This window comes from Ascoidea rubescens (genome assembly GCF_001661345.1).
Source record: "Ascoidea rubescens DSM 1968 unplaced genomic scaffold ASCRUscaffold_21, whole genome shotgun sequence".
In the NCBI taxonomy this organism is placed as follows: Eukaryota; Fungi; Ascomycota; class Saccharomycetes; order Ascoideales; family Ascoideaceae; genus Ascoidea; species Ascoidea rubescens.
Window position 1 is genome coordinate 23,726 of NW_017962933.1, and position 23,394 is coordinate 47,119.

The window sequence follows — 23,394 nt, forward strand, 5'->3', positions numbered from 1 at the left end:
AAAATGAACAATTCTAATGGCGAAAGTGAGGAAAAAAGCCAGTCATGTGCTTTTGGTCACGTTATTCGTTGGCGAAAATCGCAACAATTTTTCTTGATTTTTTTTCAGTGTGAAAAATGTACTGAAAGAGGAATCTTTAAATTAATAGCTGATATAAATACACATTTCATTGCTCAAGATGTCAACGGATATGTAAGTTTTGTTTATTTAGAGAGTGGGAGACATTTCGAACAGAACAGGATAACTAACCATTCGATATGCACAAAAGTAAGTGGGCAGATGCTGAAGACGAACTACCAAGCCCAGAAGTAATAAAAAATCCAGATGGAACCAAGACTGTTATATCGTATCGTTACAATGACCAAAACAAGAAGGTCAAAATAACACAGAAAATCAAAGATGTGGTCATTAAGGAACATGTCCATCCTTTGGTGGCAGAAAGAAAAAAATGGGCCAAGTATGGTGAAGAAAAAGGAAATCCCGTGGGTCCTGATATCAGAACTACTCAATTAGGTGAACCAGTGAATTTAATATTGTCTTCTTCATGGAGAGAGGCTGAAAAGGAAGAAGAGAAGAAAGCTCAAGAAAATCCTGCTGGCAAGAAAGCCCAAAGAATTGTTTGTAGACTTTGTAAAGGTGATCATTTTACAACCAAATGTCCTTTCAAAGAAACCATGGGTGCACCAGAATCAATTGAAGGCAACAATGCAGAGCCTCTTAATCCCCAATCTCCTGAAACCTCTGCTGAGAAAACAGCCAAGGGAGGATATGTCCCACCACATCTTAGAAAACGTAATAAAGATGGTAGTCCAGCTACCCCATCTCTTGGTTCAGGCTCAAGATATGGTGAAAGAGACGACTCAACCACATTGCGTGTTAGTCAATTGAATGAAATTGTCACAGATATTATGATAAAGAATGAATTGTTTGCCAACCATGGCCCATTGACCAGGGTTACTTTGGTCAAGAATAAAGAGACCGGAAAATCTAAGGGATTGGCTTATGTTGCTTTCCCAACTGTTGAAGCAGCTCAAAGGGCAATGGAAGATTTGGATGGAAGAGGTTACCACTCATTGATTCTCCACATCGAGTTCTCCAAACCAAGAAAATAAAACTACCAAAAGATGCGTTCTATGTTACTGTATAGGCTGTATTTTTTTTTACGATTTACCATAGCTTTATTTATTTGTTTAGTTTAGGGATTAAATGAGTTGTATTTTGTTCAAGTAGTGAATCAGGAAGAATCAGAAGCAAGCATTGAGCCAGTCTTGGAGTTGATCAGTAAAGATTTGATAAAATGATAGCTTTATCTCAGATGTGCCACGAAATACGCTTGTGATAACAGCACTGACACCAGTGGAACGGGTGCTGAAAAATATTTGGAGAGATATTGAGGGTGTTCTTTTTGGGCTATTGTTATTGTATTTCTGGTTTTAATGTTTGTAGCGAGTTATCCATATGCTTGAGTATATCTATCGTATATATTTCATAACAGTGGTTAAAATTGCAAGTTCTTGTATATCCGATGATTCTTTGAAGCATGTCTCTTGGGCAAAATTATAATGACAAAAATGAGTTTTCCGATAACGATTATGGCATTTTGAGTGATGATGAAAAGGATTTTGTTAATCCAGAGGAGCGAGAACGATTATTGAAAATGAAAGAAGAAGCAATGCGATTATTAAATTATGCAAATGAAAGACTACAGTCTCCTCTGAAAACTAAAAAGAGAAATTTTAATAATTCAATTGGGGAAACTAAGCAAGCAAATAAATTTTGTACCGATGAAAAGACCAATAATAACAATAATAATAACGGTAACGATAAGAATACCAAAGCTATCAACGATAAGTACAGATTGAAAAGAAAAGCGCATAAGATTGAAAAATCTCAAATTGCAGTAAAATTACAACAAAGTGGGATATTGGAAAAGGAAGAAAAAAAGAACAAAGCAGAATTTTTAAAACAGAGAGTGTTTACCTTTATCGATCAACAAACAGATATATGTGTCCAAACAAACTCTGTGGTTAATGAAAAAGACAAGTATTCGGGGTCATATTTGTCTTTAAGATACTTGGGATCTGATGCAATTGACAAAATGTTGGGAAACAAAGCAATATTAAGAATTGATAAACTATTTGGAAAAGTGCATTATCCGGATTTTAAAGAGCCCAATTATCCAAACTGGGTTGTTGTTGGTATAATTTCGAATAAAGCCGAATTGAAAATTGCTAGTAATAATAAAAAGTATTTAAAAATCAGTTTGACTGATTTCAATTTGGTTTTGAATTTAATGTTATTTGATGACGCATGCCAAAAATACTGGAAATTAAAAGTTGGGGATATTATTGGAGTGTTAAATCCCAAAATTTCTCCGTGGGTTGATAATAGCAAGAAAGTTAAAACATTTAATTTAGTTTTAAATTCGAAATATGACTCAATATTAGAGATTGGGAAATCAAGAGATTTTGGAATTTGTATTTTTTCCAATAATAAAACAGGAATCAAATGCAATGCTCCAGTAAACAAATCAAGAACCCAGTATTGTTATTTTCATCAAGACTATAAAATGCAAAAATCCTCTTCAAAGAGACTAGAATTGAGTGGTGCTATGGGGACAGGTGCGCCAATTGCAAGCAGAAACAATGACGGAAAACAAATTTTAATGAATAGGAACTACCATACTAATAATGAAAAAAGTTATGGGTTGAAATTAGTCGATGACCCATTTGCTAAAGAGAAGGTAATGAATGGAGACGAGGGAAACAATAGGTTGTATTTCAGCAATTCTCACGCAAAAAAGGCATTTTTTGACGATGAATATTCTAACCCAGAGGTTTTGAAAAAACTAGCTGCCAAAAAACAAATCCAAAAGAATAAAAACAAAGAATTGGAATTGAGAAACAAGTTGGTTCAAATCAAAGGAGGCGAAAGTTTGAGAAATTTGTATGAAACAGAAAATGAGAAATTGGAGAAAAAAAAAGTAATGAATGTTGCATTTTCGCCGAGGACATTGTCGCGATTGGGATTTGATCCAACAAAAAACGCCTATGACTCGTCAATTGGCTCCAGCGACGCTATTACGTTGAATGCCAAAGAAAGCTTTGAATTGCTCGAGAGCGTCAGAAAAAAGCGAAGAAAAATATACTTGTCGCCCTCAAAGAAAGCTGTCATCGAACGCAAAAACCAACAAGAAGTGATCTACCAAAAAAGCCAGGCGTACATCAAGGGAACCATTAAAAGCAAAGAATCCAATCCCCAGAGAAGCACAGGGTCTCAAGACTCCAGAGGAACGAGCAGGCTACTCTTGCGATTCCAAAATGCTGCCCCCAGCTCAGACTCTTCGTCAGACAGTGAGCTCGATATCGACTTTGGAGAAAAGACTCAGAAATCTCCCCACAGCTACTTGGGGAAGCCGGCCCGGTGAAACGGCGTCGCGTGTCAGCTGACCTCCTTTCCAGCAAAAACAAAGCTGGAGAAGCTTCTTCAGAAGCTGTTTTGGAAGCAGAAGACGACAATCTCCAACTGACTGAACATGGCTAGTAAGTGTTTTCCTTATGTTATTTTCCAGCCGTGACTGCCTACTAACCAGTGTCATACTTGTTTGCTTCAAGAATCCAAATCCAAAACAACCATTATCAAGTTGATTTCTGCAGCCGGTACTGGCTTTACAAGATACGTTGTTAGACCCAGAGGTTCTCCAGTCTTTCACCAAATAAGATACGATCCTTTTGTTAGAAGACATGTATTGTTTACTGAAGCCAAGAGGAGAAAGGGTGTTGAAACTGTTACTTTGGACTTCAAAAGAAGACCCACCATTTTCAACTGATTGGTTCCGTTTTATCTCTTGACGGTATTAGGAGTTTTCGTTGTATATATATGTAATCTACTCGTTATTCTGTTTGAATATCCATCAAATAAATATCAAATAAATATCTAATGGAAAGTTAATGGAAAGCTAATTGTCGAACGAGCTGCACCCAATCATTTGTAGAAGATTAACTGATCAGTCCTAATCATTTTCCACTTTTTCGGAAATGCAAAGGTTTTTGGCCCTTGCGCATTTTTTTGCTGATCCCATTTATTTACTTTTTCATCAAGCTTTTGTTTATGTTGACTGGCAATTATGTTGACGTTTTTCTTTATTTATAACAAAAAATAGAATAACATCATATAGAATTAAAGCGAAAACCAAATTGCCTAATCACAAAAATGAGCTCAAGACAAAACAAGAAAACCACCTCAATAACAGACTTTTTCCTGAAGATTCAACCACCAAAGCCTAAAAACGTCGTGAAAAAAAATAATAAAGAAAACGTTATCAATCGGTCACTGAATAAATCAACTAATCAAAAAAATAATAAAACAGGTGTTGGAAATTTCTTTTTTTCCTCAAATTCTACGCTTTCCAATGGTGGTATAAACAACAATAACCAAAATTTAAAACGAAAATCAAATCAATTAACTTTGTCTAGCCTTAATGTTAAGAAAATTAAACCCTCATTTGATAAAGAATCATGGGTCAATTCTTTAACTCCTCAACAAAAAGAATTACTAGAACTAGAAATAAATACAATTGAATTATCTTGGTTGGAATTGCTACATAAAGAATTTACAAAATCTTATTTTCTAACATTAAAACGTTTCTTAAACTCAGAATATCGCTCAGGTAAAATTGTCTTTCCACCCAAAAATGACATTTACTCTTGGACAAGATTAACACCACTATCGGAAGTTAAAGTACTAATTCTTGGTCAAGATCCTTATCATAATTTCAACCAAGCCCATGGTTTAGCATTCTCTGTCAAAAAACCAACTCTTCCACCTCCTTCATTAAAAAATATGTACAAATGTCTTCAAATAGACTACCCAAATTTTGTTATCCCATCAGGTTCAAACTTAACTGGCGATCTAACCCCATGGGCTAATCAAGGTGTTCTAATGTTAAATACCTGCTTGACTGTTAGAGCTCATATGGCAAATTCGCATTCCAAAAAAGGCTGGGAAATGTTCACAGAAACTGTAATCAAAAACTTATTGCATTATAAAAACCAATTTGAAAATCAAGGTATTGTTATATTGGCTTGGGGCTCTCCTGCTCAAAAGAGAATTGAAGGCATTGGTTTCAAAAGGATCAATTCAAATAACCAAAATTTACTACTAAAATCTGTTCACCCAAGTCCTTTAAGTGCTGCAAGAGGTTTTTTTACCTGTAAACATTTCAAACTATGCAATGATTGGCTATCTCTGCACTCTGATGAAGGAAAAATAATCGATTGGGCTTTGGTTCCTGGAAATACTTTAATCACCAAACTTCCCGAAATGGAAAAGAAACAAGAAAATCTAGAAAAAGAAGAAGAAAAGAAAATGGAAAAAGAAAACAATATTGGAAAAAAGGATGAAATTAAAGATGATAGCGAAAATAGTAAAAATACTTTTCCAATTGAAAACAACTCTGAAGAGAACCCTGAAAAGGATGGTAAAATTACCAATTTGAAAGAAGCTGCTGTGGAAACAAGCAGTGAAATCGGACATGAGAAGACAAAAAACCCTTCTGCTCCCAATCAATAAACAATCATTTTTATATACTCAATATTATACCAACTTAAGACAATGTTAAATTATATTTTATGCCTTCTCAATAAAAACTTAAATCAAATCACCATTACTGCAAATCGCTGCATGAAAACGCACTATCTTTGATTCCACATTGATGGATTATCTCGATATTTATTTTTCGTATTTTAAACGATGCCTTCTGTTTTACGAAAAATATAAATACTGAAATTATCATTCCTATCAAACTGCACTAAATACTTTTGTGTGCTATTGTGGTAAATTCATCCAAAGCAAATGGTGTACTACTCTGAGCAAATCAACCTTCAAGGAACTGATCCTACCAGATGGAGATTGCGAGTTGATGATTTGGGTGCCCAAAGATGGTATTATCTTTCAGAGGAAGAATCTGTCAAAGAACCCCAAACTGACTATGTGAAATATTTATTAAATGTCGAATCTTTTCAAAGGCACCAGTTATATAAATCAGAGGAACAAAGATCTAAAAGAACTCCTTTTCAGGCTGCAATTGATGGTGCTAATTTTTTTAAATTGTTACAGGATCCCTCTGGTGTCTTTCCAACTCAATATAAAGGGCCGATGTTTATGAGCATTGGTTACATTGCTGTTAGCTACTTCACAAAATCTGTTATCCCTGAGGCTACAAGGCTTGAGTTAATCAGATATATTGTTAATTGTGCACATCCTGTTGATGGTGGTTGGGGACTACATAACTCAGATAAATCGACTTGTTTCGGCACAACCTTGAATTATATCTCATTAAGATTGCTAGGATTGCCTTCTGACCATCCAAGTTGTGTCAAAGCAAGAAATACTTTGTTAAGACTTGGTGGTGCTGTTAGAAATCCTCATTGGGGGAAAGCGTGGTTATCACTTTTGAATTTATATAAATGGGAAGGTGTCAATCCAGCTCCACCTGAATTATGGCTAATGCCCTATGATTACAATCCACTACATCCTGGAAAATGGTGGGTTCACACTAGAGCAATTTACTTGCCATTAAGTTATCTTTCCACTAATAAAATCCAGTGTGCTTTGGATCCTTTGCTAATAGATATCAGATCAGAAATATATAACAAAGATTATGACAAAATCGACTTTTCCAAACAAAGAAATAATGTTTGTGGTGTGGATTTATATTATCCTCATAGTAAAGTGCTAGATGTAATGAACAGTTACATTGTCTTTTATGAAAAATTTTTAAGACCTAAAGCACTTTTATCCTGTTCCAATAAACGTGTATACGATCTAATCAAGAAAGAAATCAAAAATACTGGTGATTTATGTATTGCTCCTGTCTCTTTTAGTTTCAATGCAATTGTTCTATATCTTGAAGAAGGAAAAAATTCAAGGGCCTTTCAAAACTTTTATAACGGGTTTATTGATATATTATCACTTGGTCCTTTAGGAATGACTGTCACTGGAACTAATGGATCTCAAGTGTGGGACTCTTCCTTTTTTGTGCAGTATCTTTTACAAGCAGGCTTTGGAGATTATCCCGAGTTTCATGAAATAATTTTAAAATCATATAAATTTCTTATCAGATCACAATTTACTGAAGATTGTGTTCAAGGTTCATTTAGAGATCCTAGGAAGGGAGCATGGCCATTTTCTACAAAAACGCAAGGTTATACAGTCAGTGATTGTACCGCTGAAGCTTTAAAAGCAATTATTATGGTCAGAAATCATCCAAATTTTCAACAATATAAAAGTCTTATTAAAGATGAAGAATTATATCCAGCTATTGATGTTTTATTATCTTTGCAAAATTTGGGAGATCATGAATATGGTTCATTTTCAACATATGAAAAAATAAGAGCACCTTTGTTACTAGAAAAACTAAATCCTGCTGAAATATTTAATAACATAATGGTTGAATATCCCTATGTTGAATGCACAGACTCTTCAGTTCTCGGTTTAACTTATTTTAGAAGATATTTTGATTATCGCAAAAAAGATATTGATTTTGCAATTGAGCAAGCAATAAATTATATTGTTAATGCTCAACTTCCTGATGGTAGTTGGTATGGCTGCTGGGGGATATGTTTTACTTATGCAGGTATGTTTGCTTTGGAAGCTTTATCCACAATAAATAAAAATTATGCTAATGATGAAACAGTTAAAAAAGGTTGTGATTTTTTTATTTCCAAACAACGTGAAGATGGTGGTTGGTCTGAGACTATGAAAAGTTCTGAAACTCACACATATATTGAAGATAATAAAAGTTTAGTTGTTCAAACTGCGTGGTGTGTAATTGGTTTGTTACTAGCAGGTTATCCAGATATTGAGCCTATCAAGAGAGGTATCAAGTTAATAATGGATTTACAATTGAATAGTGGTGAGTGGCTTTTTGATGGGATAGAAGGTGTTTTCAATCATTCTTGTGGTATTGAATATCCTAACTACAAATTTTTATTTCCAATCAAGGCTCTTGGACTTTTTAAAAATAGATATGGTGATCTTCCTTTAAGTTCTTTATAAATCTATATTTCCCTATATTTTCTTATATATTATTATACTTATATTCCAAATTCTTTCTCTAAAATCTAAAAAATAATGTCATCGCTACTTGTAGTTATAGAATTAAAATCTGTGTGATTTTCTAACTGGGTAGCAATTTCTTTGGATTTGGATTTTTTAAAAAATGGTAAGTCAAAAGAATTCGTATTTTGAAGAAATTTCTTTTCATCGCCATTATCTTGTTTAAATTCCTGAGTTACTACTGCCTCTGAAAAAACTGAATTATAATGAGTTTTTTGGTGACAGAAATGAGAAGAATCCATACTAAAAACAATGTCATCATTTGATATCTCAGATATTTTTGTATTTTTTTTGTTTTCCAATGTATTGTTAATAGCATTGATTGATGAATCAAATAAGTTTATATCAGGTTCAGAATTCAATGTTTGACAGAAAGTACTAAAAATCTGTTCAGAATCAGAAGAATCATCTAAATCTTGATGGTTTTGAAGAATTTCCACATCTTCAATTATGTTGGCTATTTTACTTTTTATCTCAAAGTTATTATTGTTCATTTCAATCGAATTGCATACAAAATCGTGCTCAGCTTTAAAAAATATATCTTCATCCAACTTTGCTTGTAAATTAGTATTATTTAGATTAATAGCTACTTTATTTTGATGGCGGTTATCAGGATTGGAATTGATGCTTTTTATGTTCTTAACAGCATTATCAAAATCATCAGCGTTTATTTCTTTAATTTTTTCATACTCGCTAGAAGAAAGGTTAAATAGTGCCATTACGTTTTTAAAATTAATATTATGAGATTCAAACAATGTTCTAGCTGATGGATTCTTGAGATTGATTTTTTTCATTTGGAATAAGCGCTGGTGATTTATAGTTGGTTAAGCAAATTTGAGTGCGAAAATGATAACCAAAGCATATTACTTTTCATAAGAATTTCGGTTGTTCTTTTAATGTATATTGATCAAATGTTAAAAATGAATATATTATTTATAAAATATTAAATATAATGAATAAAAGAGTTATGATATTAAAAGAACACAAGTTAAGTGAAGTAAAATATACAAATCCCAGCAGAGATTTTAGTTTTTATAATTAATTATTTACCAGATTTAACTGATTAGTTATTATCGAGTTTATATTTGAAATCATTAGCAATAACGTTTTCATCAACTAAGGGTTTAGCTTTTTTAAAGTCAAAGCTTTCAGCAGAAGTGGTAACTGATTCAATGGGAGAACTTGCAGCATCATTAGCGTATAGACTATAGTCACTATAGAATGCAGAGCAATCGAAATCCCAAGTAGATACTAATTTTGATTTCTGGCATAAAGACTTGGTCCATGGTTCAGCATAAATCAAAGGAGAGTAGTTGTAAAAGAAGAGCCCTGATAATCCAAAAAAGGTAGCCAAAATTGCATAAGACACATATCGGCGGTTAGCAAAAACAAATGAAACAAAAATATCAAAAAAGTGGGCTAATGCTAGGATTCCAAAATACAAAGATGGGATATAATGATGCAAAAACAATTGACGAGTCATCAAAAACGATGGGAAGAAATGAATACCCCAACCGATGATAAAGTGAATCATTTGAATTGTCCAGTTGAAAACATGAGCGTCTGTACAAACAGGCTTTCCTCTTTGCCAGTTGAGAATGTTGGCTGCAAGGTTGCAACAAAAGAAAAAAATAGCAGCAGAAGCAGACCACCAAATAACAGCGTTACCCAAAAGATAAACTTGAGTGTGGTTGTGAACCCAGTAGTTGATACCACGAGTTAAAAATGGCCATGAGTGTGGTCTTGATTCCCAATTATGAGGAGAATTCAAACCATTGTTGATATGCCATGCTCTCTTGTGGTGCTCGATGAATTTCCCTAAAAATGATGGTTTTTTATAGGAGACGGTTTCGGCGTCTTTTGGAAGAAATTCGTTTTCATTAGTTTCAATATACCAGTAAGATTTAGGAACAACACCTTGAGTGGCACATGTAACTTCTTGTTGTTCAAAACCCCATTTGGGTAACTTGACTTCATGGGAAAATAAGTAGCAGCCAGTCATAGCATGACGCAATCTGAAAACAGTTTCTAAAGCTCTAACTTCTTGACGAGCATTTGGCTTTGATTTTTGTTGAACAATTTCAACAATAAAATCATCATTTGCATCACCGGCAAAGCCTGCGTAGCCATAGGCAGAAACTTCTTTTTGGTAATCTTGTTCGCTGACTGGTGCTTTATGATCATGAGAATGTAAACGACGTTGAGTCAACTTGTGCTTTAAACGGATTTTAGTACGATCCTTAATTTGTTCAAAGGAAGTTGGAACTTCAGTAACATTGTACAATTCAACTAGCCAGTGGTTATTTGAATCCAAATGAGGGTATAAAGTAATTTGTTGTTGTTTTGAACCAGTTTCATATAAATGGTCATGGGAGTGTAAATAACCACCCTGAGTGGCAATATGACGAATTGTAACCAAAGAGCCAACACCAACCTGTGCTTTTGTAGTTTTGGGGATGGTGTTACCAGATAAAGTAGATCTAAAAGCAGAAGACATAAAAGCAGAACCATCACCTTCATTTGGTAATAATTGGAAGTGAATGGAGAAAAAAAATAGATATAGGATTAATGGAATACCAAGTAAAATAAAGCCTCTAGAAATAAAATGGAAAAATATTTTTTTTGTTGAAACATTTAAATCGCCAATAATGAACCATAATTGCCAAATCATAAGAATACCAACCCATCCAATAGTGAACAAACCAACCCATTTTGAACTTACAGAAAAACCAAGACCAACTCCTGCTATTACCAAGGATCTGAACCATTCAAATGAAAAGGGAGTTTGAATTTCAAACTTTTTGATTGAATAAACAGATGAAGCAATGAAGAACAACAAAGGAGAATCAAGAAGAATATATCTAGAAATAGTCACATTGGAGTTTTCAATTGCCAATAAAGCAGCAGCAAAAAAAGAAGTGATAACTCTACAACCTGTTGCTCTTAAAGTTAAATAACAATAAAGGACAGTTCCAACACCAAGAAGAGCAGGAAATGCACGCATCATTAAATAGGGAGTGGTTTCAGGGTATACATCACCAATATTTTTGAATGGGAAATCTCCTTTAAAACCAAATATATATCCAATTGCAGCAAACAACATTTTTGCTAAGGGGGGATGAACATCCATGAAGTATTTTCCATTAATGTACTTGGAAGCAAACCCACCAAAATGAACTTCATCAAAGACAACTGAGTTTGGTTTTGACAATGCATGGAATCGAATTAGAATTGTAAAAAACAATAGCACAGCGATAAGAAGTTTTTCCTTTGGATTTACCACAGATCTTTTTCGAATCAAATCCTCAGATGGAGATGTCACAACAAAAGGACGAGAAACACCATCCTTTATTATGAATTCTGTTATGGGATCGCATGGATCAACTGTTTTTGGTTGTGGTTTAGATGGAATATCAAGATCTATTATAGAACTGGAAGCAGAGGTGGAGTTAAAGTTAGCATTCGACCTTTTAGAGGACAATTTTGAAGACTTTTTAGAGCTTTTTTTAGCCATTATGTAGTAGAGCCTCTGGAAGAGCGTATTGTGAATGGTGCAACAACTAAAACAACCAATTGGCAAACAAAGGTATCTGGATGAGACTGAGCTGCTAGAGAAAGAGGTTGAGATGGATTTTGGAAATTTCAAATTCGCTCCACGTCAACTTCTTTCTGCTTATGTAAGCGGTGTGTGTTATAAAGAGCAGATCAGATCAGAGCTGGTATTGGTTAAGATTGTTGTATTTAAATCAAAAAAAAAAGAACTATACACTATAGATTGATAAAAAGTAATTGCTTCGACGATAAAGGCGTATGTGTTTTGTTTAATCGCGCTTCCAACGAACATCACCTTGTTGTCTGGCATAGTAGATACCACCAACAGCGATATTGGTGTTCCATTGATCAATAACCGAACATAAAGCAGTGGACAATGCAATTTCTCTGGAGATTTTGGTTTCATCGACCTTCAAAGTCCATCCAAACGACCCAGAGGTCGAGCCAGGCACAGTAACTTCAGCAATTCTCTCACGAACCTCCGATTCCTTTTCAGCCATGTTTTTAACTCTTTCCAAATACTTTCCAGAGGTTGTCCATTGATAAGTGTAGCCATCTGCCAAAGTGAAAATACGATAACTATCAATGGCATCGACTCTATGGTTGATAACATGCCAGCCAAGCTCAGAAGCTGGTAACCCACAAGCTGATTTAATTAATAGGACATTTGATCTCAAACCTGCTCTGACTGCAGCCATTGGCTCGTCTTCTCCATCAGGACCTGTGTTTCTTATATCTGATGAATACATCTTATAAGCACCTTTAACTGCTCTTGACCTGACAAACCAGTACAATCTCTTTTCTGAATCTGATGGACCATAGGCAGTTGAGTCCTCTGCTTTTGTATCATAAACATCAAGAACTTTTGAGCCAGTTCCAAATCTCTTTTTGACAACAAAAATACTTAAATCTTCATCTTTTGGTAATTCAATGATTCTTGGAATATAACGAGACGACTTTCTGTGAGGATGAAACAACACAGCTTTAGCGCAGACAAGTGGTCTCATAACAGGACTTAAAACTAGTTCGACTGGCATCTTGAATAAAAATTAATATTATAGGCTTAACAGTGGCAATAAGAAAATTATCTTTAAAAATTTGCAATTGAATTAAAATAATTAGCTAAAGTTTGTTGGTGATAAAAGAGAGAAAGAAGAAAGAAAGAAAGAAAGATAAAGAAATAAAAAAACACTCAAATACCAAAGGGATCAGATATTTTTTTGTCTAAACTTTGAAGTTTCTGTGAACTATTAAAATGGTTTTTGTGCAACATCATTGAAAAACCTTTTTTTTTCTGTTGTTGTTTTTGCTGTTTTTGCTTCTTGAACACAGAAAAAAAGATTTGTCAATGGGGAGGGAGCTGCAGACGTATGTAAACCAAACTGATGGAAGTATAAATGAAGCAAGTGATGAGGTGGGTGATTCATGAAATCAGGATTATTATCGATAAAATAGCACTGGTTTTGATTGATATGTATTGATTGGTGATTCAATCGAGATAAACTTTTGGATATTGGAGGAAGTTGAAATGAGAAAAAAAGATATTTTTGATTGTTAGGAATTTGCTTTGGTTATAGTTCGGGTGTTAATAAAAGTGATAATGGTGGTGGTGATGATGATGGTAATGATAATGAATGATACAATAATTGCATGATAATAATGGTCAATGTCTTTACTTATAAACGAAAACAAAAAATGCTATTTCAATTAAAAGTAATCATAAAATAAAAGAACTTGATTTTGAATAGTGAAATTTAAACCAGAATAAGGAAAAAAAACATAAAAAGAAGTGAAAAAAAAATAGACTAAACGAAACAAAACAAAACAAAACAAAATCAAACAAAACAAAATAAAATAAAATCAAACAAATTTAGTGAGTAAAGTAAAGTTAAATAATTAAATAATTAAGCCAGATTGAAATAAATAATTTAAAAGTAATACATCGTAACATAATAATAATTAAAAAATATTTCTCTTTGACAAATTATCAAATCTTGAATAAGTGTAACCAACAAATGGTAAATCCACAGTGTCGATATCATTTGCATTTAAACTATCATCAGTTATTTGAATATCACTAACGTCGAAATACCTAGTATCAGTTACTGACTTTATATCAGGTACAAAAGGTGGGATAATTTGTTTTAAAGAATTCCAATCAACGCCCCTGAAAAATGGGTGGTTTTTAATCTCTGCAGCGCCATTGAACCTGCCAATTCTTTTGTCAGAATCAGTTAGTAATCTTTTAATCAAATCTTCGGCTTCTGTAGATAAATGGATATGTTCTGGAATATAGAAATAATGTTGCCAGTAAAGAATTTTTTTACAAGTATCTTCATTAGTTTCAGCCCAAAAGGGAGGACAACCTATTAAACATTCATACATAATAGCACCTAAAGACCACCAATCACACTCGGGACCATAACCTCTGTTTAAGAAGATTTCTGGAGCGATATAGTTTGGGGTACCAACTCTTGAATAAGCTAATAATCTTCTTGATTTTCTCCAAGTTTGCATTTTTTCTTCATCATTCATTGTCAAATGAATTGGGTTTTCAACGATGGTAGTATTTCTCTTTGAAGTGTTGTTATAATCGTAGTAATTCAACTTGGCTAAAATATTTTGATAATAGTTGATATCATTATGACTATGGAAATTAGTTGCCAAGCCAAAATCGGATAATTTCAAATGGCCAAAATTATCGATAAGAACATTATCAGGTTTAATATCCCTGTGGATATAACCTAGTCGATGAACTTCTTCGATTGCCAAAATCATTTCAGCCATGTAAAATTTAGTGACTTCTTCAGTGAAACGATCCAATCTGATCAATAAACCCATCAAGTCACCACCGGGTAGATACTCCATAATGAGATACAAATATTTTAAATCTTGGAAGGAGAAATATAAGGAGACAACCCATGGCGAAGTAGTTTGGGCCATGATATCTCTTTCAGCTTTAACGTGATTTATTTCATTTCTTTGGTACATTTCAGATTTTATTAATCTTTTCATGGCAAAAATATTTCTATTATCTTTCTTTTGAACTAATCTGACTTCTCCAAATGCACCTTTACCAATGACTTTTATAGTTTGAAAATCGTCTATAGTTAGTTTAGTTCTCTTTAACCTTAAAAATTGGGACTGTCTTTGAATAAATCTTTGTTTTGTTCTATTTTTTGAAGCCATTGATGACTCTTGGTATTTGAGCTTTTTCTCTAAATCTAAAACAGTTTGAGTATTTTCTCTAACATCTTGGGCCTTTAGCTTAAAGTAATTTTCCAATTTCAACTTAAAAGTCGAAGCCTTATTTAAAGTCTTTTGGGGGAAAAAGTTTGGCTGTCTGTTGAAAGTCACATAGGGAACTTTATCTTCGGTGTAGGTTGGAGAGTTGATGTTGTCGTAATTATAATTGCTTGGAATATTGGTGTTGACATTGTCGTTGTAATTATTGTAACTATTGTTGTTATTAATGTTATTATTGATATTGTTGTAGATATTGGTGTCGCTGTTGCTGTTGTGCATTTGCATGTTTCCAGAGTTTATTACTATATTGGGATTGGCACTATTGATATTGATATTGTTAATATCGTTGTTGAGTGGTATCTGGTTATCCATGATGAGACCTTTGGCAAGGAGTCGATAAGAGATCAAGCAAGAGGAGAAACGTGTGGTTTAGTTGAAAGCAGTTGAAAAAGAGTGGAATGGTGGAGCAAAACGAGATGGAAGAAGAGCCAGACAAAAAGAGAGCAAGTGGTGGTAGCAAGCCTTAGCAATAAGGAAGAAGCAGTAGAGAGATTGATTTACACATTTCCACCTCACTCAAGAGCTGAAAATTGAAAAGCAGGGCATTCCTAATCAGAAGCGCTCCTCGACCTGAAACCAGCCAGGGGGAGCGTCCCGCGCTGCTGGCCCGCGCCGGCTGCCTGGAACAGAGCGTGTTGCTGCAGGGCTGCAGGAGGTGCCTGTGCTGCCTGTGCTGCCTGTGCTGCCTGTGCTTACTATTGGTGTGCGCTACTTAGCTACATGTATCTGTCTCGCTGAGATGGTCTGCTATGTTCCAGAGGTCAACGAGCCCTTCATCTGCATCTGGCGTGTCTATTGACTCTGTCTTGCTGAGTCTCAAGGGGAGCTGTCTGTCCATAAATGTTCGAAACACTGTCCATTTTTCATAGGAATACTTATCAACATAGCTTGAGCTTTGGACCCAGTTGTCTATTGTGTGGATCAAGCAGTATAGTGAAGTCTTACTAACCTCTGAGCTCTCGATTCTTAAGCACCATATAATTGAGTAAATCACATAAGGGTAGAAGTTTTGCTGATTTATCGATTGCATAAGTATTATGGGAAACAAAATGAGATCTAAATGTGCTGCCATCAATAGCAACGGAGTTTCCAATATTTCAATCAATGAATTCATTAATTCTGCCAAGGAACTGTCAGGGAAAACTTCAACTGCAAGATAATTGCTTAGATTCAACAACGAGTATAACGTAAATGGTAGAATTTTAAATATCGTGATTGGTGTAAATAACCATAACATTGCAAACGATAGTAAATGTGAATTTTCAAATTTTAAAAATTTGGATAATGTGAAGGGAACCAATTCGGGCATTGAGTTATTAATGCTTATAAATATCACAATGCTGTATGTTAATATTGCTCCAAGGTCGGCGGAATAGTACCATATTGTCGGTTTGAAATAAATCGGTTCGATTAAGTTTAATTTGCTGAAGTTGAAAATTGTTAAAAAGTATCCAATAGTCCCAATTATTGTAATGAAATGTGAAATTCCCCAAACGTATTTCAATGTTAATGTGACTTCAGGAAATATGCTCAATAGATTATATTTGACTAAATAATCAATTTTCTCAAACGACAAATCATTTTTGAATTTTCGGATATCTGCTTTATCAACCATTTTATAGAATTTCTCATTAGATTTAATTGCAAAATTTAAATAGTAAGTATATGATCTATCTTTTAAACTTTTATATATTTTATTCATTATCTTTATAAGTTTTCAATTTCTTTATAAGTTTTCAATTTCTCTTTTTTTTCACTTTCTCACTTGATCACCCCTCCAATAATATTTTATCACTGTTATTAATAACACTGTTATAATCAGTATTTAAAATAAATAAGCATAAATACAATTGATATGTTTCTTTAGCAATAAGTCTTTAGCAATTGTGCCCTGATAAAATTTTAATATTTCTAGCCAAATATTCTCAAAATAAATTAAATCGTTAAAAAAAAAGCAAAGAAACTAAAAATTAGAAAATCAAGAAACAAACAAAAATTTTCGGTAATTATTGTTACACAAAACCCTCATAAATATAGTGCTCAAAACCCTCTTTTTTTTCCTTTAATTGGATTAACGATTACTGTCAACTAAACCAACTGAATCAATCCATCTCGACCAACTACATCTGGATTGACCGCTTAAAACTCGAACTCTGAGCAAACAACGAAAAAACTATTCCTGCTCCAAGATAACCTAATAGATAAAAAAACTAGTTACGAAACATCAGTTAGTTTTGCTGCTTGTTCACTGTAAGCCAGCGTTCTCGGAACAGAAGAGGAAAACCACTTACTGCTTTACGTGAATAGGCTCTTTCGTCTTCTTCGGTCCTGAACGACACAAAGATCCTTCGTATGTTGGGCAACTTCATCGCAATGGTAGTGATAGCTCAGCAATAGCCTCTTCTCCAGCATACGCAGGAATGTATCTGAACTGGCCCTGAAACTGCTCCCGCACCTGACTGGCATGTGCAATTCCAGGACTGCGTCTCTCTCGGGCCTTATTGTTGACGCAGAGGTGCGTTTTTCCCAACATTAGAACTACATTTGCTGGATAGACATGAAATTCTATCTTACCATTGAACAAGACATCATTTTGCTTGACTGTTTCTTTTGTTATTTTTATCTTCTTTCAAAAATGTAGTTTTTGTTTGGTTTTGTCTTTGCTCTTTTACTCTTTTACTCTTTTACTCTTTTACTCTTTTACTCTTTTAATCTTTTTATATTTAGTCGGGCTGTTCTTTGTTTTCTAAAAGATACTGGCTCTCTCATCCACTTTTCATAGAGTTCCTTATAGCAATGAGCAAAGAAGTCGCAGCTTGTAGTTTGGATGAAATTCCAAAGGTTGCTATGGAGAGAAAAACACTCAATTTGTTTGATATCTCCTCTGACAACTTTACTAGTACTTCAGCTGAAAACAAAAAACTAATTGAAATTCCAACTATAATAGAGCCCGTCGGCAATTTGTATTATGAACCAAATGATCACTATTATTATCAATCAGATTTATCACTAAACTATCAATCTTATCAAGAATTGGATCTAGAACTTGATCAGAAAAACAGTACAAAATCTGGAAAAAATACTAATAAATTTACTAATAAAGATATATGCCAAAGTGAAAAAAGCCTTGAAAAAGGTATTCAAAAGGTTTCCGAGAAAAGTGATAAAGAAGACGATAACGATGAAAATAATGATAAAGAAGAAGAAGAAGAAGAAGAAGAAGAAGAAGAAGATGATGATGATGATGATGATGATGATGATGATGACGAAAATGAGCAAAATAAAAACAATAATAAATACCTAAATTATGATTATTATTGTAATACATTGTACGATCAAACAGATTGCTCTGATTTTTACTATGATTTAGAATCCATAAAGACAATCAGTTATAATAGTACGGAATTTGGTTTGAAGGATGAAGAATCTCAACATGATACCAACAATAAATACCGAAACAGAACCATAATTTTCGATCAGCAAAATCAACAATCAAGTGGTTTAGAAAAGGTAGATGATTTATCAAATATGTTGAATCAAAATTCTTATCCATTTGATGGTTTTAGTGAATTCTACAATAAAACAAAACAAGACCAGGACCAATATCAGGACCAATATCAGGACCAGGACCAGAACGAGGCTTATGATCGAGATTACGATCAAGATCAAGAGCATTATAATTTGCATCAAAGAGCCTTAAATATTACAAGATGTAAGTACATGGAAAACAAAGAGTATCTTGTAAAATCGACTGCTTCATATTATATTGTTGAAGAAGAAACCTCAAGAATTAATCTTAAAAAAATCAATAATGAATTGATGAAATCTAATTTAGGTCAATATATTGAAAATGAATCTGGATCAATCAACAATAACAAAGAAATTTTTCAGACAATAATAAAATCCACAGATAATACCAGCCCCCATGAATTGAAGGCATTTTTACTTGATATTAAAGATAAAAATTTAAAAGTCTCAATTTATCTAAAACACACTGATGTTTCCAATGTTCCAAATTCTGATTATTACAGAAGATTGGCCATACTCAACTCCATCTCCAAAAAATACATCTAAAGTTATTTCAACAACTTTCAGGCTTATATTTCTTTTATTTCTATTGACTAATAATTTTACCCATTTAACTCAGTTGTGCATTTTTCGGTTTTTTTATCATTCTCTTTCATTTTTGTTCAATTCTGTCTCAGCGGTTTCCTAAAATGGCTTTCCCATAGTAAAGGACGTTGGCTGACAATAGTTATGTAATACAATGTATTTTCTTGCTTTGAGAAGCTTTTACAAAAACACTAAAATATTTGCATTGATGCCCCATATCCTCAATACATTCTATATAATATATAAATATGGTATAGACATTATTAAAAGTATTCAAAATGCATTTGCAAAGCTTTATTTCAAAGCTTCTTTCTGGTCGCCAAATAATGTGTAAACAGGAGCCGGCAATTTGTCTCTTCCTTTCAAAAAATCTAACTCCATCACAAAGATAAACTCCAAAATATTTGCGTTGACTTTCTGAAACAAATTACCAGCAGCGCCAGCCGAACCGCCAGTGGCCAATATATCGTCTACAATGATAACATTGGCGTTGGTCTTAATATCCTCACTTTGAATCTCAAATACATCTTCACCATATTCTTTTTGAAATGTAGCAGAAACTGTTTTGCCTGGTAACTTGCCCTGTTTTCTCACTGGGATAAATCCTGCGTTTAATGCTAGTGCTAAAGTAGGAGCAAATAAAAATCCTCTGGCTTCAAGACCAACAACATAATCAATCTTAACACTTGCAAATTTCTTTTCAATATGATTCTTAAATACCTGAATTAATTTGTTAAATAAATCGGGAGAGCGAAATATAGGCAAAAAATCTTCAAATAGAATACCTTCTTGAGGGAAGTTAGGGTATTGATTTAATGAATTTTTCAATTCTTGAATAACTTCGGAGTCTGACATTTTTATTGAAGGCCAATCTATACAGTTCTCAAATAAATATACAAAGATAACAATTGAAAAAAGTGCCCATGAAAGCGAAAAATCGCTGGGAAAAAAAACTGATTAAAAAATAGCCGTTCATTTTTTAAACCAATCGCAAAGTTCGATGATAAACGAGCCAATAATTTGAAATAAATCTCTTTAAGTCGCCATTATTAATGGTTTTCCTTCAATATTCTCAAGGAATACTGAGCAAAATTTTCACTTTTATTGATTTTATCATCAAGATTTGGCTGCATAAAAATAGCTAAAGTGTTTCTTGCTATATTCAAGTTTTTCATACTCTTTGAAGTCCTAACACAATGTCTAACTGCGTTGAATTTATTGCAGGAGATTTCTTGTAATGAACTTCCAATTTGAAATACAAGTGAATCTCGAGGTATATCGATCCTCAATTTTTCTTTGTTCGTAGAAATTTGAATATATAATCCCGAAAAATCTTTATCATTTTCTAAACCATCTTTTGTTTGAAATGTGTCCACCTCCTTTAAATTTGAAAATAAATATTTGCCACTGCTTATGGCCTCACTCTCATCGACAAACATTGCTGATGTTAATGCTGTGAGACACGAATGGTCAACGTGCTCTCCACACCATAGATTATCGTCAAAATCATTTTGTTTAATTGACTTCAAGGGAAAATAGTGCAATAATCTGGCTTTTGTAGTTGTAGAATTTTTTACGATATAGGGCAAATATCCCTTACTGTAATAATCTTCTTTATTGACATGACTCCAAATATAACTGTCCAACTTTTCTGACAATTTCAATCCAATTTGTAGGATATAATTAATTAATGCTTTACAATCTTTTTGAAAGTCTTTCAATTCTTCTAATTGTTTTATTTGCTCTTTATTCTTAATGCTATCAAACCATTGATTTTTTATCGTGTAACTTTTAAACTCTGAAAACGATTCAATATCACTTAAATTGGGCCCTTCTAATTTTGAATCTTTAAAAAATGAGCAATTGATATAAAATGAACCTTTCAATAAATCAAAATTTCCATTCTCTAATTTTTCTTTACCTAATGACCACCCAACCAAATAAATTGATTCCTTTATTTCCAATAATTTTAAAATATCATCAGAAAGATTGGCGAGAATCGATGAAGATTTTAAAACCTTATCTCTTAATGATAAATAATCTTTGGGCATTTGATTAATTATTATTAATCCCAATGATTTCTCACCAAATGCCTGCTCCAAAATTTTATCATCTATAGTACTATCAAGTTCATCTAAATTTATTGATATTGGCTTCATGTTGATTTTGAGTATGGTTTCATTGAGTGTTATGATTCCGATTTTTCTTCCTACCTAAAAAAAAAATGTTAAACAAAGTAAAGGTAAAACAATTTAAGTTTACCAATTCTCATAAACAACTAGTGAGATAACAAATTTTGTCAATGGACTCAGCTTTACTCAGATTCAAATTCAAAAAATCAAGTTTATAAAATTAGAATTTTATAGATTTGCAATTTTCTAATTAAAAAGATCCGAAACTCATAAAAAGATTATTAAAAATACTTTCTTGATAACCCAAACCAAAAAAAATATACTCTATCTGAAGGACAGTTTTCAAAATAAATTATAACAAGACACTTTTTATTTGACTAAGATTGTTTTAAGTATTTTTAAAAAAACAAAGTATTACGTTTTTATTTCCAAAATTTATCAAATAGTCAGCAATAGTCTAAGAAAAATTATATAATTATTTATTGGTTTTTATATCGTTTCCAAGTCTGATTCTTTGCAAAAAAAAAATAATAGACTAACTGGAAGCCAAAAATAAATTTTATAAAACATTTGAGCTTTAAAATCTAACAGAAAAAATAAAACTTATTATTACGAAAAAGTCATTTGAACTAGATTTAAATAGAAAACTACATGGTGTTTGAAAAAGAAAGCTTTTAGATTTAGAATAATTAAATAATTTATTAGGAATATCAGTAATTTAAAATGATAAAGAATATTGGCAGATTAATAGTTAAGAAGATTAATAGTTAAGAAGATTAATAATTAGGAAGATTAGGTTGAATGAAAAAACAATTCATCATTATGAAAATAGGAAAATAATCATAAAGAGAACAAAAAGAGGACAAAAAATATAACACATTAAGAANACAATATAATATATTAAAAAACAATAAATATAACACATTAAAAAAACAATACAGCACATTAAGAAAACTGGTTTTGCAGTTTAAAAAAGTTCGTTGTAACNACTAGTAACACGAGCAGCATTTGCTTTTGAAAACTTGAAAAAAGATCTTTTACTTTGAGGTTTGCAATCAGGAACTTTAAGAAGAGAAAGCTTAGAAAGACCAGAAAATGTAGATGTTGGTAGTGAAATATGAGAGAACATACTCTCCAATTCGGTTTCAGATTCAGATTCAAATTCAGATTCATGCTCAGATTCAGAAGTTGATGCAAATTCCAATTCTGGCACATTCTGGTGTTGGTAGTGATGGTGAGCTGGATGTGCTTTGGGAAGCTGAGGAAGGTAGAAATGCTTTTTGTTCATACCATAGTATTGAAGCATATCATTTCTGTAGTCCTGATTTGACTCGCTGATGATGATCTCGTTGATATTTCTAGTCAACTGAGATAGCTCACCGTATTTCTCAGTGGTGAAGGTGACTTTGATATTTTGAGCAGCATAGTTGAAAATTCCTTTTGAGTGCTGTTTTAGCCATCTGTGGTGGGAGATATCAAGCAATGAAGGTCTGGTGTCAGGATTTGGATCCAAGATTAAATTGACCAAATCTATGACATCTTCATTGACCAAAGCATGTTTGAGAGATTGAGTTAAGTCAGATTTCAAATCAGATTCCAAGGCCGGAAGATGTCCAGTAACCAATTGGTGTAAAAGCAAGCCTATTGACCAGACATCGACTTTGATAGCATTGACAGTTTTGATTTTGTCGGATGAATTGCCACCACAAAGGAGTTCAGGAGCAGCAAGTTTGGAATTTGCTGGTTGGTAGAGATCAACCATAATTTGTGTGATATGGCTTCGAGCTTCAGCAAAACCGTATTTATTGGCTTTGCAAGCAAGACTCAAGTCAGTGAACATGAGCTGGGAGTTGTCTGTTGAGACTGACAAAGTGTGTGTGTTCAAGTCTCGATGAGCAAAACCACATTGGTGCATGTAATTCACAGACGAGAGCAAGGACAAGAAGAGGTTTCTGATTTGGTGCTCGTTGGAGACAAAGCCATCGCATTTGTAGTCGATAGACTTGATAAAGCGACCTAGCGAGCTGGATTGTGGAATACGGTCTTTTACGATACCATAGGCACCTTTGCTAGATAAAATCTCATGATAGCGAGTGAAATTGGGATGTAATGATAGCATCTTATTGATCTCCATTTCATTGATAATTGATTTGTGTTTGGATGGTAGCTCCTC

At 33.3% G+C, this 23,394-nt stretch overlaps 15 protein-coding genes across 15 annotated transcripts in view; 6 read left to right on the forward strand and 9 right to left on the reverse strand.

Moving 5' to 3' along the window:
- Positions 1–257: 257 nt before the first annotated feature.
- On the forward strand, positions 258–1,112 carry TIF35 (translation initiation factor eIF3 core subunit g; the record flags this gene model as incomplete). Its single annotated transcript, XM_020192124.1, has 1 exon — positions 258–1,112. The coding sequence occupies one exon, from the start codon at positions 258–260 to the stop codon at positions 1,110–1,112; it is 855 nt and encodes a 284-aa protein (XP_020044330.1).
- Positions 1,113–1,226: 114 nt separating this feature from the next.
- MCM10 (Mcm10p) lies at positions 1,227–3,742 on the forward strand. The gene is made up of 2 exons (XM_020189001.1): positions 1,227–3,542; positions 3,615–3,742. Exon 1 carries the CDS (start codon positions 1,541–1,543, stop codon positions 3,425–3,427), a length of 1,887 nt encoding a protein of 628 aa, XP_020044331.1. The 5' UTR covers positions 1,227–1,540; the 3' UTR covers positions 3,428–3,542; positions 3,615–3,742.
- On the forward strand, positions 3,608–3,829 carry MRPL39 (mitochondrial 54S ribosomal protein bL33m; the record flags this gene model as incomplete). The annotated part of the gene is made up of 1 exon (XM_020190971.1): positions 3,608–3,829. A coding segment is annotated over one exon (222 nt), but the record flags the coding sequence as incomplete, so codon positions are not given.
- A 674-nt stretch (positions 3,830–4,503) lies between these two features.
- UNG1 (uracil-DNA glycosylase) lies at positions 4,504–5,313 on the forward strand (the record flags this gene model as incomplete). Its single annotated transcript, XM_020189478.1, has 1 exon — positions 4,504–5,313. A coding segment is annotated over one exon (810 nt), but the record flags the coding sequence as incomplete, so codon positions are not given.
- Positions 5,314–5,675: 362 nt separating this feature from the next.
- On the forward strand, positions 5,676–8,090 carry ERG7 (lanosterol synthase ERG7). Its single transcript, XM_020189003.1, has one exon. It carries the CDS (start codon positions 5,854–5,856, stop codon positions 8,056–8,058), a length of 2,205 nt encoding a protein of 734 aa, XP_020044334.1. The 5' UTR covers positions 5,676–5,853; the 3' UTR covers positions 8,059–8,090.
- Positions 8,091–8,123: 33 nt separating this feature from the next.
- ASCRUDRAFT_72892 (uncharacterized protein) lies at positions 8,124–8,837 on the reverse strand (the record flags this gene model as incomplete). The annotated part of the gene is made up of 1 exon (XM_020192125.1): positions 8,124–8,837. One exon carries the CDS (start codon positions 8,835–8,837, stop codon positions 8,124–8,126), a length of 714 nt encoding a protein of 237 aa, XP_020044335.1.
- A 344-nt stretch (positions 8,838–9,181) lies between these two features.
- On the reverse strand, positions 9,182–11,632 carry PMT1 (dolichyl-phosphate-mannose-protein mannosyltransferase PMT1; the record flags this gene model as incomplete). The annotated part of the gene is made up of 3 exons (XM_020194811.1): positions 9,182–9,282; positions 9,325–11,478; positions 11,551–11,632. The coding sequence occupies 3 exons, from the start codon at positions 11,630–11,632 to the stop codon at positions 9,182–9,184; spliced, it is 2,337 nt and encodes a 778-aa protein (XP_020044336.1).
- Positions 11,633–11,737: 105 nt separating this feature from the next.
- ASCRUDRAFT_129150 (uncharacterized protein) lies at positions 11,738–12,814 on the reverse strand. Its single transcript, XM_020189002.1, has one exon. The coding sequence runs from the start codon at positions 12,705–12,707 to the stop codon at positions 11,940–11,942; it is 768 nt and encodes a 255-aa protein (XP_020044337.1). The 5' UTR covers positions 12,708–12,814; the 3' UTR covers positions 11,738–11,939.
- Positions 12,815–13,629: 815 nt separating this feature from the next.
- On the reverse strand, positions 13,630–15,195 carry ASCRUDRAFT_39873 (serine/threonine-protein kinase orb6; the record flags this gene model as incomplete). Its single annotated transcript, XM_020190968.1, has 1 exon — positions 13,630–15,195. The coding sequence occupies one exon, from the start codon at positions 15,193–15,195 to the stop codon at positions 13,630–13,632; it is 1,566 nt and encodes a 521-aa protein (XP_020044338.1).
- A 493-nt stretch (positions 15,196–15,688) lies between these two features.
- On the reverse strand, positions 15,689–16,591 carry ASCRUDRAFT_72896 (uncharacterized protein; the record flags this gene model as incomplete). Its single annotated transcript, XM_020192126.1, has 1 exon — positions 15,689–16,591. One exon carries the CDS (start codon positions 16,589–16,591, stop codon positions 15,689–15,691), a length of 903 nt encoding a protein of 300 aa, XP_020044339.1.
- Positions 16,592–17,096: 505 nt separating this feature from the next.
- MCO6 (Mco6p) lies at positions 17,097–17,345 on the reverse strand (the record flags this gene model as incomplete). Its single annotated transcript, XM_020190970.1, has 2 exons — positions 17,097–17,186; positions 17,268–17,345. 2 exons carry the CDS (start codon positions 17,343–17,345, stop codon positions 17,097–17,099), a joined length of 168 nt encoding a protein of 55 aa, XP_020044340.1.
- A 427-nt stretch (positions 17,346–17,772) lies between these two features.
- ASCRUDRAFT_72897 (uncharacterized protein) lies at positions 17,773–19,050 on the forward strand (the record flags this gene model as incomplete). The annotated part of the gene is made up of 1 exon (XM_020192127.1): positions 17,773–19,050. One exon carries the CDS (start codon positions 17,773–17,775, stop codon positions 19,048–19,050), a length of 1,278 nt encoding a protein of 425 aa, XP_020044341.1.
- A 333-nt stretch (positions 19,051–19,383) lies between these two features.
- APT1 (adenine phosphoribosyltransferase APT1) lies at positions 19,384–19,944 on the reverse strand (the record flags this gene model as incomplete). Its single annotated transcript, XM_020190985.1, has 1 exon — positions 19,384–19,944. The coding sequence occupies one exon, from the start codon at positions 19,942–19,944 to the stop codon at positions 19,384–19,386; it is 561 nt and encodes a 186-aa protein (XP_020044342.1).
- Positions 19,945–20,138: 194 nt separating this feature from the next.
- Positions 20,139–21,248, reverse strand: ASCRUDRAFT_40008 (Clavaminate synthase-like protein; the record flags this gene model as incomplete). Its single annotated transcript, XM_020190981.1, has 2 exons — positions 20,139–20,443; positions 20,498–21,248. The coding sequence occupies 2 exons, from the start codon at positions 21,246–21,248 to the stop codon at positions 20,139–20,141; spliced, it is 1,056 nt and encodes a 351-aa protein (XP_020044343.1).
- A 714-nt stretch (positions 21,249–21,962) lies between these two features.
- Positions 21,963–23,394, reverse strand: part of ASCRUDRAFT_78164 (kinase-like protein) — a 2,091-nt gene continuing 659 nt past the window's right edge. The window contains exon 1 of the mRNA XM_020194156.1: positions 21,963–23,394. This exon is cut by the window's right edge and continues 659 nt beyond it. Coding sequence (XP_020044344.1) covers positions 22,189–23,394 — 1,206 coding nt within the window. The 3' untranslated portion in view covers positions 21,963–22,188.